Genomic DNA, 17,987 nt, shown 5'->3' on the forward strand with positions numbered 1-17,987 from the left:
CCGTATTTGTTTATGTTCCCTTTACCACTACTGATTTATTTAACTGGAAGACCCATAACTCCTCCTACACCGATAAACCTCAATCCATGACAGATTTGATTACCTCTATAATTCGGACACATAATCCCACTTGGGCTGATTGCCAGCAATTGCTTATGACATTGTTCAATAACGAGGAAAGAACACGGATAAATCAGGCGGCAATTAAAGCGCTGGAAGAAGTGACCCGTACTCAAAATCAGGCCAACCCGGCAGCATGGGCCGCAGCCCATTATCCAAATGTAGATCCGAATTGGAATGTCAATGGCGCAGATATGGCCCATTTAAAAGCTTACAGGGACGCCATTATTGCTGGCATGAAAGCCGGAGGAAAAAAGGTGATTAATATAAGACGGCTGAGGTATTGCAGAAATGCAAATATGATCGATTATTGGAGGCATACCGGTTGTATACCCTGTGACGGTACAATCCGTTACTCCGTCAAGCATTCCCTTCTTCCCATAAAATAAAATCACCAAGTAATCCACAGAGTAATAAATTGCTGGTATCGCCGAATAATCCACACATGAGCCAAAGCTTAATGCTGGAACAGGACTGATTTACTGGCACACAGAACTCACAATTTATGCAACACATAACTCCTCCTCTGGGCCAGGCTAGATAATTGAGTTCTTACAATACACACAGCTCAATTATCTGCTGGCCAGAACATTTACAGTTTTTAACAATTTCAGAAAAGTACTTTTCATACAACATACAAACATAATTTCAACATCCCTGGGTAGCTGAGGATACTGGTGGTCATATATCCAAATTTCACGAATTTCCGTTCGGTAGTTTCCGTGTCGCATCGTGTGGAAGTTTGACCGGCTTGCCATGTGGAGGTATCCGATCTAGAGTTCCATAGAATCAGTAGCAAGAGCTGGTCTCCGTTCGCATCTAACTACACGAAAACCACCGTTCGTATGGTATAGCTGGTTACATGTGAATGTTCCCCTCATTCGGTAGATTCTATCTACCGAACGCCAGTTTGATTCGTGGAGGGGAACGTATTCATCCAGGACTTCCGTGGGGACCGGGCGTTCGCATGGTTGCCGTGCCGAAATTAGTTCCAGGCAATCCCTGCAAAAGTCCCGCTGACCGCGTTCGTGAGTTCTAAGATGGCCGCCATCCTTTGTTCTCGCCACGTGTTCGTATGCCGAATGGCGGCCACCTAGTAGCAGTTAAGTTGTGGTTTTCTCTGTTCTAATGTTGATTGCTACCCAAGGTGTGTGGTCTCTGTTCGGTAAACGAATACATTTCTTTTATACATTTTCAACCGAACAGATACAGGTATTTAAACAGCATGGAGAGGGTTTAACTGAGGGCCCACAGGCAAGTACATGGAAAATCCTTCACATACCCCCTTTAATCCAGAGGCTCCTGAGAATTCCCGGATGGTTAACTCTGCCTTTGTCAGCCAAGCCTACGGAGATATAAAGAGAAAGTTACAAAAGTTAGAAGGGTTTGTAGGGATGTCAATAACTCAACTAATGGAGATAGCGAATAAGGTTTATATGAATAGGGAGACAGAGACGAAAAAGAAAGAAGACCGAAAGATGAGAAGGAAAGCAGACATGTTAGCAGTAGCTATCGCGGGTGTAGATAGAAGGGAAAAGGAAGTGTATAGGGGAACCGAGAAAAGCGAGAATAAGTGGAATAGGGAGCCTTTAAGTAGGAACCAATGCGCATATTGTAGGGAAGAAGGGCATTGGAGAAGTGAGTGTCCACAGAGGGAACAACATGAGAGAGATAGAACAAGGGCAGGATATAGTAATAACTATAGAGGGAGAGCGAGAGGAAGAGGAGGCCCTGGAGGAAATGGTGGGAATAATAGAGGAAGCGTTCATGGAGATAGGTATTACCCAGCAGCGCAGAGACCCCGAGAAAGAGAAGATAGAGACTTTGTGGGTTTGGCTGACACTGTCATGGAGGACTATTGATACCGACCGGGCTCCATCCCCCTTGGCCGAGCAGAGCCTATGGTCGATGTAGCAATAGGGGGAAAAAGGAGTTCTTTCATGATCGACACTGGCGCTGAACATTCTGTGGTGACTGACCTAGTCGCTCCTCCTTCAGGAAGAACCATCACCGTAATAGGAGCAACTGGTAGGAGTGCTGCTAAACCGGTTCTTAAAAGTCGACTCTGTACACTGGGAGGCCACGTAGTAAAACATCAGTTCCTTTATATGCCTGAATGTCCAGTCCAACTTCTAGAACGAGATTTGTTATCGAAGTTGCAAGCACAGATAACATTTCTGCCTAACGGAACAACATCCTTGAAGTTTAATGGACCCTCAGGTATAATGACAATATCAGTACCAAAGGAAGAAGAGTGGCGACTTTATACAGTATTGACCAGCCAAAACCCTAAGAGTGATGAATCCTTGTTTAATGTACCAGGAGTGTGGGCAGAGAGTAACCCACCAGGACTTGCCTGCAATATCCCACCTATACGGATTGAACTAAAGCTTGGGGTTTATCCAGTGAGCCTAAGACAATACCACATTCCCCAAAAGGCAAAGAAGAACATACAGTCTTATTTGGATAAGTTCATAAGATATGGCATCCTAAAATTCTGTACTTCCCCCTGGAACACCCCATTGTTGCCTGTTCAAAAGCCCGGGACAGATGAGTATCGCCCTGTGCAGGACTTAAGAGCAGTCAATGATGAGGTAGTAAGTATACATCCAGTTGTGCCCAATCCATATAACCTGCTTGCTTTAATTCCGGGTGGGGCTACTTACTTCACAGTTTTGGACCTCAAAGATGCCTTCTTTTGCCTATGTATTGCTACAGAAAGCCAGTGTATCTTTGCATTCCAATGGGAAAATGCTGTAACGGGCTCGAAACGTCAGATGACTTGGACAAGACTGCCACAAGGGTTTAAAAATTCACCTACCCTATTTGGATCAGCATTAAATCAGGACTTACTAGATTTCAAGTCCATCCCAGGAGAATGTGTACTACTACAATACGTAGATGATTTGTTGATAGCGGCAGTTACAAAAGAGATATGTCAGCAAGCAACATATGATTTACTGCACATTCTTTGGAAGGCAGGATTCAAGGTTTCCAGGAAGAAAGCTCAGTTGTGTCAGCCAACTGTCAAGTATCTGGGATTCCATATCTCTGAAGGTCAAAAGGATCTGAAGGTCAAAGGATAATGGGGCCAGAGAGAAAAGAAGCTGTATGCCAAATACCAATACCCAAGAATAGAAGACAAGTGTGAGAGTTCTTGGGGGCAGCAGGCTTCTGCAGGATATGGATTCCCAGTTATGCGATATTGGCGAAACCCCTTTATGCCGCCATAAAAGGCACAGAACACGATCCCTTCCTGTGGACCATCGAACAGCAGAAGGAATTTGAGGATGTTAAGAAGGCATTGATGAGCGCCCCAGCATTAGGTCTACCTGATCATACACGTCCATTCTACTTATTTGTACATGAGCAAAGAAGGATGGCTGTGGGAGTACTGACACAGTACTTGGGATCATGGCAACGACCTGTTGCATATATGTCCAAACAACTGGATGCAGTGGCCAGTGGTCTTCCACCCTGTCTAAGAGCTGTAGCTGCCGCCGCCCTGCTGGTAGCCGAAGTTGACAAGCTCACTCTGGGTCAGGAACTCTACGTGCGAGTCCTGCACGCAGTACAGACGTTGCTAGACTATAAAGGTAACCATTGGTTTAGCAATAGCCGTATGACTAAGTATCAAGCTATGTTATGTGAGAACCCGAGAGTGCATCTTGAGACTGTCAATACCTTGAATCCAGCTACCCTTTTGCCACAACCTACTGAGAGTCAACATGATTGCCTAGAGGTGATGGCTGAAGTGTTCTCAAGCAGACCGGACCTTGTGATTTTCCCATCCAGAACCCTGATGTCCAGTACTATACGGACGGCAGTAGTTACGTGAAAGAAAGGATTCGCTACGCAGGATATGCAGTGACAACCATAGACAAGGTGATAGAAGCTCGGCCATTGTCAAAAGGAACATCGGCACAGAAGGCAGAACTAATCGCACTCACACGAGCATTACAATTGGCTGAAGGATTGAGGGTAAACATTTATACGGACTCAAAGTATGCGTTTTTAACCACTCATGCCCATGGAGCCTTGTATAAAGAAAGAGGACTACTGAACTCAGAGGGCAAAGAAATCAAGTACGCAGCTGAGATATTACAACTATTAGAAGCAGTATGGGAACCAAAGGAAGTTGGTATCATACATTGTCGAGCGCATCTGAAAGGTGATGGTGATGTGGTGAAGAGAAATCGGATGGCAGATAATGCAGCCAAGCGTGCCGCTGAATCAGGACAACAGGAATATGTGGAGTGTATAGCTGCTCTCATACCGACCCCTCTGTCTCAATGGACTCCAGTTTATACAGCTCAAGAAGAAGAGTGGTTAAAGACTGAAACTGGGAAATATTTGGAGAATAATTGGTATCAGTTAGAAGATGGAAGGATAGTTATTCCAGCATCGCTAGCTGTAGAAATTGTCCAGAACTATCACAATGGGACACATTCCGGGAGAGATAGTATGGAAGAATCTCTTAGGAAGCATTTCTATATACCAAGATTGTCCAACTTGACTCAAGCCATTGTACGAAGATGTGTGTTATGTGCCAAAAACACCGCAAGGCAAGGTCCAGTGAAACCACCGGGAGTCCAGTACATGGGAGGGCTCCCTATGTCCGATTTCCAAATAGACTACACGGTAATGCCCAAATCCGGCGGACATCATTACCTACTAGTAGTTGTGTGTACCTACTCAGGATGGGTAGAAGCATGTCCCACTCGTACAGAGAAAGCAGGAGAAGTTGTGCGATTTCTGTTGCGGGAAATAATACCCCGATATGGACTACCATGTTCTATAGGATCAGATAATGGTCCAGCTTTTGTTCACCAGTGCCTACAACAACTGACTCATATGCTTGGTATTAAGTGGAAACTTCATACGGCATATAGGCCTCAGAGTTCTGGAAAAGTGGAAAGGATGAACAGAACTATTAAGAACCAATTGGCAAAAATGTGTCAAGAAACCCAACTCAAGTGGAATGTTCTTTTGCCAATAGCTTTGTTGCGCATTCGTAGTACACCTACCAGAAGGTTGGGTCTCTCACCTTTTGAAATTATGTATGGGCGTCCACCTCCCGTACTTGGTAACTTAAGGGGGGATTTGAGTCAGTTGGGAGAAGGAATTACCCGGCAGCAGGTTGTAGAGTTGGATAAAACTATGGAGGAGGTACAGAAATAGGTACAAGATAGGTTACCTGTGAATATTTATCCACCTGCCCATTCTTATCATCCAGGAGACCAAGTTTGGATAAAGGAGTGGAACAGTGTACCGTTGGGGCCAAAGTGGAGGGGTCCTTATGTTGTTCTTTTGTCTACCCCAACAGCTATAAAGGTGGCCGAAGTGACTCCGTGGATTCATCACTCCAGGGTTAAACCAGCAGCAGTAGATTCTTGGCAAGCTACACCAGATCCTGAGAATCCCTGCAAGATCCGGTTGAAGCGTGTAACTCAGTCGGAGTGACGAGGAGATATTGGGATATCCAGAGTAATAATAGAGATCAGCAAGTAGGTGTTTTGACGGCCATAATAAAGCCTGACCACCTGCCTACGTTACATAGTCAGAGTGTCTTGAAGGGATCTCTGCGAAGGAAAGTGAGGATCCGAAGGACTCCATTCCCTGCAGCCCTCACATTCCTGGAAGCTGAGGTGCCATCGCACGGTCGAAGAGTTAGGAAGAAGATGTCAGGAGTGATGTGTTTGATAATGTATATATTTGTGTTTTTAATTATTCAGGAAGGTAGAGGTACCGACACACCAGGCTGTGAGGTTTGCATTAAGACTACGAAAACAGGCAATCACATTTCCCAGACCCTTATTTGGCATTCACAATATGAGTGTAAAGGACATGTATCTAAGTGTAGATACTTAGGTATAGATTATAGTGTATGCCATTTAGGAGCAGGAGAACCTAAGTGTTTTAGCCCAGAGTATCAACCCCGTACAATTTGCTTGACTATTCGGAATGGAGACTCACAGGGGACCCTGATAAATAAGACCATACTAGAAACCGTACATTCTCCAGGTGTTTTGCTATTTGATGCATGTAAGGCGATATCAGGTGGTAAAAAAACGTGGAATGTATGTGGTGATCTTAAATGGGAAAGAACGTATGGGTCTAATGATAAGTATATTTGCCCCAGTAGTAAATACAAATATATGGATCCAAAATGTCCAAATAGAGAATATAATTATTGTCCGTATTGGTCCTGTGTGGGATGGGCAACCTGGGGACAGACAGTAGATAAGGATATGATCGTCACTAAGTTGCCTACCAAGCCATATTGTAAGTCTATGGAGTGTAACCCAGTCCATATACTTATAAATGACCCAGAACTATTCATAGATAGGTTTGGGAACTTATTTGGGTTCCAGATATATGGAACAGGTTTGGATCCCGGGACAATATTATTTATAGGGATAGAGACCGATACTGTGGCAACCCAGACTCATCAGGTCTTCCATTCCTTCTATGAGGAGATGAGTGTGGAAAATAAGATCCCCCATAATGCGAAGAACCTATTTATAGATCTAGACGAGAGCATTGCTGGTAGTCTTAATGTAACCAACTGCTATGTGTGTGGAGGTACTAATATGGGATACAACTTGGTGGTCAGCTTCAAATGTCTCAGAACCACCTAATCAGTTTGCAATTTATACCAATTTAACCCCTTAAGGACACATGACATGTGTGACATGTCATGATTCCCTTTTATTCCAGAAGTTTGGTCCTTAAGGGGTTAAAGGATGTGTGGTTTGACCTATCTGCTACATCTAGTTGGAAAGCCCCAGCAAATTTGTACTGGATCTGTGGTAAGAAAGCCTATTCTGAGTTACCACAGGACTGGGAAGGGGCATGTGTATTAGGTATGCTCAAACCATCCTTCTTCTTGTTGCCAATTGAAACAGGAGAGACTTTGGGAGTTTAAGTGTATGATGTAAATCATAGAAAGAAAAGGGGACCCTTAGAGATAGGTACCTGGGAAGATAATGAGTGGCCTCCCCAGCGTATTATAGATTATTATGGGCCAGCTACGTGGGCAGAAGATGGTACTTTTGGATATAGAACCCCAATATACATGCTCAACCGTATCATAAGGTTACAGGCAGTGGTTGAGATAATTACCAATGAAACATCGCAGGCGCTCAATCTCCTAGCAAAACATAACACTAGGATGAGGACAGCCATCTACCAAAATAGATTAGCCTTGGATTACCTACTGGCAGTAGAGGGAGGTGTATGTGGGAAGTTTAATCTAAGCAATTGTTGTCTTCAAATAGATGATGAAGAGCAAGCAATAGCTGAGCTTACTAGCCATATGGTTAAATTAGCACATGTGCCTACTCAAGTATGGAAAGGGTATAATCCGAGTAGTTGGTTTGGTAATTGGCACGAGCAGCTTGGAGGACTCAAGGCACTGGTAGGTGGAGTCATGCTAATCTTGATGCTGTGTCTCCTCCTGCCATGTCTGATTCCTTTGATAGTTAGGTCTGTGCAGAGCATTATAGAGAATATAGCAGAGAGAAAGGCCGCTGCACAGATAATGGCTGTTTACAGGTACGAGGCTTTAAATCAAGGAGAACATGTACAGGAAGAGGAATGCTGAGGGGTTCGTATCTCTAGAGAGTAGCAAAGTCTAGTCTGGTTTAACGCAACTTGAGGTGTAAGCAAACTCTGATTAAGTGATGCATCTGGAATTATGAAATATCAGAAGCATCAAAGGGGGGAATGTGGTGGAATCTCGGTAAAAATAAATTTAGTAGGCCGAGATTGCCACATGGTATGTGCACATGCATATGCTGATGTATCGGTTGGTTGCACGTGGCAACGATACAATCAGTAATGTACGGAGCATGTGCAGGAATACAGGATATACGATTATTCCCCTCCTCCATTGTGCTGGGCAAGCCATGTGGTCAAACAGGAAGTTAGTCTTTATTCTGTTGATTGGGTTAGAGTACGTGTGGGTGGAGCTGATTATGGGAGGAGCTATATGCCTATATAAGGGACCTACACTGTATGATCAGGGCTCAGATTTTGCTGTTTTTGGTGACATTAGTCCCTCTGAGTCCCGGTCGGTGAATCGAATAAAGATCCCTTCCTTCCTGAAGAAACCTGTGTCCATCTCTCTGTGCTCGGCTTCCGTCAGTTTCTCCGGTATCAGTAGTTTCCTTCTTAAATAATTTGCATTGCAAACAAAAAAAAATCCAAACTGAGCCTTGGGTTATATATGCTGTTCACTTTTTATTTAGGTTTAACACAGAAAATAATTAGTCATCTGGCTTTGTCACAAGAAATAATCTTGAAAAGACTCTCCTGTTCCTTCTTCTTTTTTTTAGAACTATCTCAATGACTCTCTTTGATATGAGTATTAGAGATTCTATAAAGAAGAGCATTTATTTTCTTTATTGATAGTGTTATTGAGCAAAATTACTGGTTTTGTGGTCTCTTTCTAAAGTAGGGGGACAATCAGAAGGGGGCTGGTCACCGAAATACACACAGGTACACTGACAGAAAGAAACACATATTATAACAGACACATACACCATGATAGAAACATACACAAATACCCTGACACACACACATACCCTAGCAGACACACACCCTGACAGACAGCCTCCCCACCTTTGGGAGAGCTGGAGTGGATAGGCTTTCCCTGGGTTCCAGTGGGCGGCTGGCTGGGGGAGAGTGGAAGCGGGTGGCTGGCTGCACATATTGTAGGCGGGCGGAAAGGGAGCTATGATCTGCCTGCTCTGCTTCCTCCCGCGCAGCTCAGCTTGTGGCTGATGTCAATTATTTCGACCCTGGCATCAGGCTGTCCAGGAAGCCTTATGTGCATGCATCAAAACAAAACAACTACGTTGTTAAGTGTAAAATATCGATTACTTAACTTCAATTAGTCTGTAGCCTCCCACGATCGTTATCCACCAAAAAACGATCATATATATGTATAGAACCACAAGCAGAAGTGGGATACGGCTGTACAGTCTATATAGGGAACATACAAGGAAAAAAAACAATAGTGTGATACAGTATATACAGTGAAAATGTGCGCTTAAATGGATGCACTCACGAGATAGTAAAGGTAAAACAGCATTCAAGGTGCCTCCCCAGGGAGTATGGGGGGATGCTGGTATCCTTCGGTAGTGTCTAGCAGCCAAATGGGACACAGGACTCCAGGTGAGTAATGGTAGAAAATATTTGTAGTTTTATTTTCTTTAAAAGGTGATACAACACCAAGCAGATAAAATATAAAAGTGCAGCAGTAGGTCCAACGCGTTTCGTTCAACACAGGAACTTCATCAGGGACCGCACAGTAAAACAAATCAACAGCAATATTGCAGATTGTAAAAAAATACACATCCAATGTGTATGTGCATGCATGTCTCTTTTTAAGGCAGAAACCACTCTTATACACTATGATATTATACCAATGATCTGCATGGTGTCACTGGCTTGTCTGCCCCACCACATGGTGCCATATTCAATGTCTCTGGCTCGTCTTCCCCAGCACCAAGTGCCAAAGTAATACCTCTAAATGTTCCCAGTGATACTAATTAACCCTTTCACTTACATCTTATGTGTAGTTTGGTGTAGTTTAAAGCAATGGAGTGGATGTACTATTATGAATAGAGATGTACATCCAGGCCCTTGATAAATACATGATTCAATTCTTAAAAATATTCTTTAAACTTTTTGACAGAGCAAATTTTTATATATTTCTGCTATTTCTCCAGGAAAAGCAAGTAAGCAGAAATCTCTAAATCTGTCTCTGAAAATGTGAAATCCAGTACAGTTTTTGTTTAATAAATGTCTATTGTCATTTAAATAGATTAGTGATTCTACCAAGGTTAGCAAACAACCATGGTCAGCTCAGTAGTGTGACAGTTTGAGAAACTGGTTGACACACAACGTAGATGATTTGCAAAACCTCTCTTATTCAGCCATAGTCAAAGTTTGACTATTTTAGCCTACATTTTGCATTTTAATTTTCAGTTCACTGCTATTCTTTGTACCATCCATAGAACCAATGAAAAATGATCATAAATTCAGTAAATTTCACATTTTAGGCCAAAATACCTAAACTGTAAGCATAGCTGAGAATTATACTAGTTTTGGTATTGTGGCCTGATATTGAAATCGTCTTTGAATTCCCAACAATTCACACTAATCAAGGAAAAGTGGGAATTTTAGGGCAAAACAGACTGTCTGAAAAATACCTAAATTGTGGATTTCCCCCCCTTCATTTTAACTATATTGATTAACATTTACAATTCCTTCGGTTGCTTTTCTCTCTACGTGTTTTTTTTATGTGATAAAATCAGGGCAACTGCTGGCTGGCAGTAAAGATTTTAATCCTAAGAGATGTCACTGAACGCTTGCCAAAGATAATTCCAGTTTACGGATAGCAGTGTGCAGCAGGGTTTATATAGAAATAATGCTGCTGCCCCCTGCACATGGATGAGGGATGCAGCCTGCGTTTGCCGTGTACAATGACAGCTCCAATAAGCCTGTGCTTCCAAATAAAGTGCTGAGCCATGCTGTACGGTCATTGTCAATGTCCCCAGGCATGTTTAACACATCAGCAGGCCCATAAATCTTATATTTGTAGTCGGGACCAAAGCCGTATCTATGATAAGTTAGATATATGAGCAAGTCGGTTGTGGTGTGCCCTCCAGATAGCGTGGAGTACATATCCCTTGATGCTTTGCTAGCATTACAGCTGTAACAGCATTATGGGAGATGTCCACAACATCTGACGTGCCAAAAGCTGCCTACATATATTTATTATATATATTCAATATAAACATAGTATTGTAGTGAATTGAAACCAGAATGGCAAAATGAAGGCTAAAAGAGCCAAACTGCGGCCATAGCTGGGATGGAGAAGCAATCCATATAGCTATGTCACCACAGGTGGACATTCAGTGACTAAAGCCCACAATACAGCACGACTTTCCCAAGCTAGAACACTTCCTGGTCTGGCAGCAAACGCTTGGAAGCAAACGATTGGCTAAGGAGAAGACATCTGGCCCCGCCCTCCTCCAAGAGCGATTTTTTTTATTTTTATTATTCTTTCACCCCCCCCCCCCCTCCCGAGTGCAGTGGCAAGACAAAGCCCCGCCCACCGGTGCTGCAAGCACAGACTCAGCCATTGGCTGTAAACAGCAGTCAATCAAGCCTCTTTTGCGCTTCACGCCCACCCTTCCATTCCAACTGACAGCACGTGCCGCGGGCCTACGGCGAAGTATTCCGACCCCGCCCCTTTTTTTCAATGTCGTCAAGAAAAGGGAAAATTAAAAAAAAGAAAAGAAAAAAAAGAGGTGTGGCTCGGCGATCGCGTGGGTACGAGAGGCGCGAGCTTGGCTTTGAACCCCGCCTGCTATGTACCTGTCGGTCCGTAATTGGTTGGGCAGTTTAGGTTCGGTAAGGTAGTGGGTGGAGTCGGCGGTTTAAGCCCCGCCCCTCTCGCTCAGCCCTGAATAGGAAATGTCATTCTCCTCATAGAGCGGAGGAGCGGTAGCCGGCTTCGTACAGCGTGTTTAATTCAGACTAATTCCCACACTGGGATGTGGACGGCGGGTCGTTGGAAGTCAGTGAGACCCGCGGGGAGAGGCAGGGAGGCTGTGGCGGAGTGAAGTAGCGAGGGGTCGGTCACATTGTGAGCTGAAGCACGCGCCTTCCGTCCCCGAGCCGCCAACCGTCACCGAACGTTTCCAGACCCCCTCCCTCTCTCCCGCCTCCCACCACACACCCCCACCCCGGGAGGAGGAGGAGGAGGAGCGGCGGGGAATCCAACATGGCGGAGCATGCAGCCCTGGAGAACAAGCACAAAGCGGCGATCGCCAACTCCGGGGCCTCCTCCCCCGCCCTGAGACAGGCGGCCGGCGGCGCTGTGGGGGTGCACTCCCATGGAGGACTATCGGGGGGATTGTCGCAGCCGGCCGGCTGGCAGTCCCTGCTCTCCTTCACCATCCTGTTCTTGGCCTGGCTGGCCGGATTCAGCTCCAGGCTGTTCGCCGTCATCCGCTTCGAGAGCATCATCCACGAGTTCGACCCTTGGTGAGTGCAGGCGGGGGAATGGCTGCTCCTTCAGCTCTCTGTGCGGAGTGTGTGAGTGCAGGCAGATTGAGTGTATTCAGACTGAGTGAGTGGGAGCTCGTGTATGTATGCAGGCAGACTGCTGAGTGGAGCATCGTGAGTGTACACTCTGGTCTCTGAGTGCAGGCAGATTGCTGAGTTTGGGCTCCAGTAAGTGTGGATTATGGTAAATGAGTGTATTCAGACTGAGTGAGTGGGAGTTCGTGTATGTGTGCAGGCAGACTGCTGAATGAGTGTACACTGTGTGTGTGTGCGCAGACAGACTGCTGAGTGAATGGAGGCTCGTGAGTGTGCACTCTGGTGTGTGTGCAGACTGCTGAGTGAGTGGGGGCTCTCGTGTGTGCAAGCAGATTGCTGAGTTTGGGCTCTGGCAAATGAGTGTATTAAGACTGAGTGAGTGGGAGCTCGTGTATGTATGTATGTATGCAGACTGCTGAGTGAGTGTGCACTCTGGTGTGTGTGCAGGCAGACTGCTGAGTGAGTGTGCACTCTGGTGTGTGTGCAGGCAGACTGCTGAGTGAGTGTGCACTCTGGTGTGTGTGCAGGCAGGCAGACTGCTGAGTGAGTGTGCACTCTGGTGTGTGTGCAGGCAGGCAGACTGCTGAGTGAGTGTGCACTCTGGTGTGTGTGCAGGCAGGCAGACTGCTGAGTGAGTGTGCACTCTGGTGTGTGTGCAGGCAGGCAGACTGCTGAGTGAGTGTGCACTCTGGTGTGTGTGCAGGCAGGCAGACTGCTGAGTGAGTGTGCACTCTGGTGTGTGTGCAGGCAGGCAGACTGCTGAGTGTGTGTGCAGGCAGGCAGACTGCTGAGTGAGTGTGCACTCTGGTGTGTGTGTGTGCGCGCAGGCAGACTGGGTCTGTTGGCTGCAGATGTCGGTGAAGCTGTCAGTCTGTATCCTCTATAGGTGTCCTCTGCTCAGTTGGTTGCCACAGCCCTCCTGATGGTGACACAACACGATCTGTCACGTTTCTGGATCTGCATTTTTAGTTTAACACTTCGAGAAGCAAAGGTTTTGCAGGGTCAGCATACCATGATAATTACTATTTCCACTTCAAGGTTGTGGACAACCTTTCTCGCGAAGCTGAGCATCATGGGAAACCTAGTCCACAGCAGCTGGAGTAACGCTGATTAGTTATCAGTGCTGATAGACTTGGGATCCTTAATTTGATACAATTCAAGTTAGTGCTATGTAGACGATTCAAGGAACATCAGGTTAGGTGGTATGTGGACGCAATGTTCATTTTTCCTTATTTTAATAGAAAGGGTAGTTGATGCTTTTTATATAGGTTAGCCAGTGGAAGTAGTACAGAAATCGAATAATTAGATGTTGAGCTAGTTTAGAGAACCACATGGAAAGAGCAGTCATTGTGCATTTTCATAATGGGGAAGATATAAAAAAAAAAAAAACTTATCTGCCATCACACACCATTTTATTGTGTCACTAGTGTGTTGACTGCTTAATAAGCTGTGAGATTGGTTCAAGCGTACCTGTCTCTTTGTTTATTAATATTCCAAACCCTGAGTTGATAAAGAAAATGTAGAATTTATTTTAATAAGTACAGAAATCGTTGGTAATCCTTTTGGTTTTGAAAGTGCCATATAACATGTGAAAGGATTGATGTTTTAGTTTTCTATATGTGGGTGAAACTTAGCTTGTGGTTTCTCTACTGAAATTGCTTTACAAATAAAGCATGTTAACTTTCTCTGAATTACTTCATAATTATCCAATTATAGCTACTCGCCTAAATGTGTCTCACTGTAAAGAATTACTTGATGTGGTGATGAAGGCACCATAAGTGGCTTAAGTACTTTACATGTTATATTGCTGATTTTTTTTAAATTTATTTTTATTAGATCTGTTCTGTGTAAAAAATGTTGAACCTGTCTGGCTTGAAATACCATGGGTTTTTGTGGCATTGATGCCCTTTCTGCATGGGATATTTGCATATTTCCAATGCAGTATATAAAGTATGTGTGAAACAGGTGCTGTGCTTTTTGTTCATATTGTTGTGTTGGAGGGGGTCTGTCTTATCTTTTAGTGATAGTGTTTTCTTGAGCTGGTGTACCACTGGCTTGCCATATGTACTCCTGTCTCAGTGCACTGTCATATAGCTGTCTGGCAAGAGTGAAGGCATTGCTATGAAATCCAGGGCCGCCTCCGCAGTTAGACGGCTGTTCAAACTGAAGTGATTATGAAACAGATGCAGCTTGGGTAACAATTCTTGCCTTAATTACATGCATAGAGTGCAAAGTGATATCTTGGTTTTTTTTTTTTTTTTTTTTTTTTTTTTTTTTAAATATGCATTTCACTTCTTACCTGAAACCCCCAGAGATTTTTTGGACTGTTAATTTAATAGTGATTGTCCCACTAAGGTTAATAAATGTAATTGCATGTGACTCTCTATAGCAAACAGAACCAAACACATGGGACAATAAGTAATAGTAACTGCTTCCATATTGTTTTTAAAAGGACATACGTGAAGACATTAACACCAATTATTTGGTTTATTATGTGTGGTCAAAGTTTTCACAAAAACTTCACACAGTGCCTTTTCTTCTAGAAGGTGAAGATCCTGCACAGGATGGCCTGGTCAGCATTGCCTTTTATAGAAACCCCTGCATAGAATTCTTGCAGGAGTGAAGGGCTTTGCAGACACCATTCATCTTATTTCATACAAAACAAAATGATTGGGAGTTCTTTAGGAAACCTGATGTTGTCCTCTCACTTGCACATGTGGTCTTTGTTTACTATTTTAGGCAAGTAAATAAAACTCTGCTAATGTCTACTCTGCACACTTTTGTCAATTGTTGACTGCTGACATCAGAAGTGGTGACCTGATCCAATCACAATGCTTCCCCATAGGATTGGCTGAGACTGACAAGGAGGCAGATCAGGGGCAGTGCCAGCACAATTCAAACACAGCCCTGGCCAATCAGCATCTCCTCATAGAGATGAATTGAATCAATGAATCTCTATGAGGAAAGTTCAGTGTCTGCATGCAGAGGGAGGAGACACTGAATGTTTGGATGCATTTTAGACAGCCATGAACCAGGAAGGATCTCTAACAGCCATCTGAGGAGTGGCCAGTGAAGTTATCACTAGGCTGTAAGGTAAACACTGCATTATCTCTGACCGTGCTTACTGCAAAAAGCCTGAAGGTAATGATTCTACTCACCAGAACAAATTCAATAACTTCTGGTGACTAGTGTCCCTTTTAAATGGCACTGCTTGACAAGGTCTGTTAAACCCTTTGAGACTTTGTGTGAAAGTGATGCACCACCAAAATGATTTTGCTTCTGGGGCTTATTGTGGCAAACCTAGCCACTTCAGACTATATGGCTATGACTTTAAAGGTTGTCCGGAACACTGCTGCACTACTATGTTTAAATGTATTTCGCGTACTGTGTGAAAATGTCTGCTTGCATGAATAACCTATGGCATTCGTATGCTAGCAGCCGAAAGCCGCTAGCATTCACATGGTTGTTTCACGAACAGCCACTTTACCGGCTGTTCGTGAAACTAACCAAGTACCGAACCAGAGCCCACACACTGAGGGTCGTGTGGCTCCAATTAACGGATTGCAACATTGTTGCAATCGGTAGTTAAGTGCTGTCGTTCGACTACCGACCACGCGGCGGGCGGCCATCTTGGATCCTTTGTTAGCCCAACGATGTTTGGTCGTCGAGCGCCTGGAACTAAAATCGGCTACTCGACGACACGAACACCGCTGGACTTCCAGGCCGTTTGGGAGCTCCAGTCTTTTAGTGTTGGGTTCCCCAATCGGTGTTCTGTACTCTTAGGTGAATGCAAAAGAAATTATGTGTTAGTGTGCCGTTTGGTTATTTAAGCTGGGATCTGAGTGGTACTCGCACGAAATATGCGCTCAGACCCCAGCTATCTACCGAATGGTCATTCATATTAATCACACGAATAAAGCAAAAGTTATGTATTTTTATGTTAAAAGCCGGTTCTGCTGTACGGAGGGATAATACACTTAACAGGATATTCTAGTGGGAGTATCCCTCTCGTACAGCAGTGCATGGTGGGAGAACTGCTCTGTAAATTGTTTCCCATGTAGTCCACTCCTGTAATGCCCCTGTGATGTGACTCAGGAAACCCCTTGCATGGGGAATTGCATAAATACTGGAGCATGTGAATAAAGACCTCAGTTGACTCCCAGAACTGTTTCGTCCAGTTACTGGGGGATTTGGGATATTGCCTTACTTTCCAGCGCTTTACTTTGGATTACTTTCTTAACCAGTGGAGATATTGGGATTTCATATTGCAGCTCCGCTACACTTATACGAATTGTTAATCAATATTAATTACACTTTCTTTTCAAATTGGAAGGGATAATGTCAAAATGGGAGGTGGCACTGATTACTTCCATCTTGGAGGAAGAATGAAATCGTACAATAGAGCTTGCTCAAATGCTCTGCTATCACAAAGACTTGGTTGCCCTACCAACGATTAAAACAATATCACATGTTACAGTCCCTTCAGACTAGAACACCTGTGATATCTGCAACATGTTAGTGATGTGATGACTGCTTGCTTAATAAATTATTGTGTCCCAAGATAAGCAGATTTTGGATAAAAGCTTACAATTATGGGAAAATAGGAATTACGGTCTTTTGGGTCAGTGACTCATCACCTCCATCATACAATCAATAGCATGTTTGCTAAATACATCCAAAGCAATGATCCCACTATTTTTGGGAGGAAAAAAACAACCTCTTTCATTGGCAGAATAGCCAAACTGGAATAAGTCCGCTATGCTTTTAGTTTAGATGTTATGGCCCCAAAATTAGAAATTCAGTTTTAATTCTCACTTGACTGACCTTAACAGTGCCCACATTTAATTCCCCCCCCCCCCCCCCCCCCCCACAAGCTGCTTGATGTGTGGAATTGAACAGAAGATTTAAATACCTGAAGCTGCTCTTGTGGGAGCCACCATCTTCTATCTTCAGCTCCTGGCATTTTATTTGTTAGACATCTGTCTCACAGTTGTACTCTTGTACTTACGAGTACAACGCTGAAGTTTATGAACAATCCCACAAGAACGTATGAGCCACTCTAGAGCAACTTGCATGATGTGCAAAATGTATCTTTCGGCACAACTATCATTATCAACTATTAAAAACTTGCTGACAAGCAAAATACTGCTGTATGTATTATGACTATAGTAGAAAACCAACAAACTATGATTTCAAGAAACGCTCATTGTGCCTTAAAACACGCTTGTTGAGTAAGGTTAGTCGTACTTAAGACTATCACGATTCGATTCCCTTCCTGGTTTAGTGACAGCTCACCGAAGAAGCATTTAAGTTGTGATTACCAACTTCAGCCTTTTGTGTGCCGTTAATTAGATTCAGAGCATTTTTCATTAATGCCTTACATGCTGTTTGATCTCTTCCTTTTTCTTTAAGAAAAAATGAACTCTTGATCTAAGGTACAAGAACTGACATCTGTAAAATATTGGTTAATATATTTTTTTGTCTATAGATGGTTGGGACTAAAATGTTGTTTTTGTCGAGAGAAAGAAAATGGTGTATATTTCTTCAATAATTCTAGCTCATCTCTATATTTTTGACTCCTACAAATCCTGATAGCATTGCTATCTAGCTACTGCATCTTGTAACATTATTTTGAAAACGTCTGTCTATTGGTTTGATTTCCTGAACACTGCCAACAGTGGAAATTAATTGAAAGAGCACAGTACAAGTTTTTTGTTCTTACTCACCAATTCAATAAGAAAAGTAAG

At 43.7% G+C, this 17,987-nt stretch overlaps 1 protein-coding gene across 1 annotated transcript in view; it reads left to right on the forward strand.

Annotated features, from left to right (window-relative positions):
• The first annotated feature begins 11,592 nt into the window (after window positions 1–11,592).
• STT3B (STT3 oligosaccharyltransferase complex catalytic subunit B) overlaps window positions 11,593–17,987 on the forward strand; it is a 95,321-nt gene continuing 88,926 nt past the window's right edge. Inside the window, exon 1 of the mRNA XM_063452216.1 lies at window positions 11,593–12,183. Coding sequence (XP_063308286.1) covers window positions 11,921–12,183 — 263 coding nt within the window. The 5' untranslated portion in view covers window positions 11,593–11,920. The remainder of the gene's footprint in view (window positions 12,184–17,987) is intronic.

This window comes from Pelobates fuscus, chromosome 4 (assembly GCF_036172605.1).
Source record: "Pelobates fuscus isolate aPelFus1 chromosome 4, aPelFus1.pri, whole genome shotgun sequence".
Taxonomy (NCBI): Eukaryota; Metazoa; Chordata; class Amphibia; order Anura; family Pelobatidae; genus Pelobates; species Pelobates fuscus.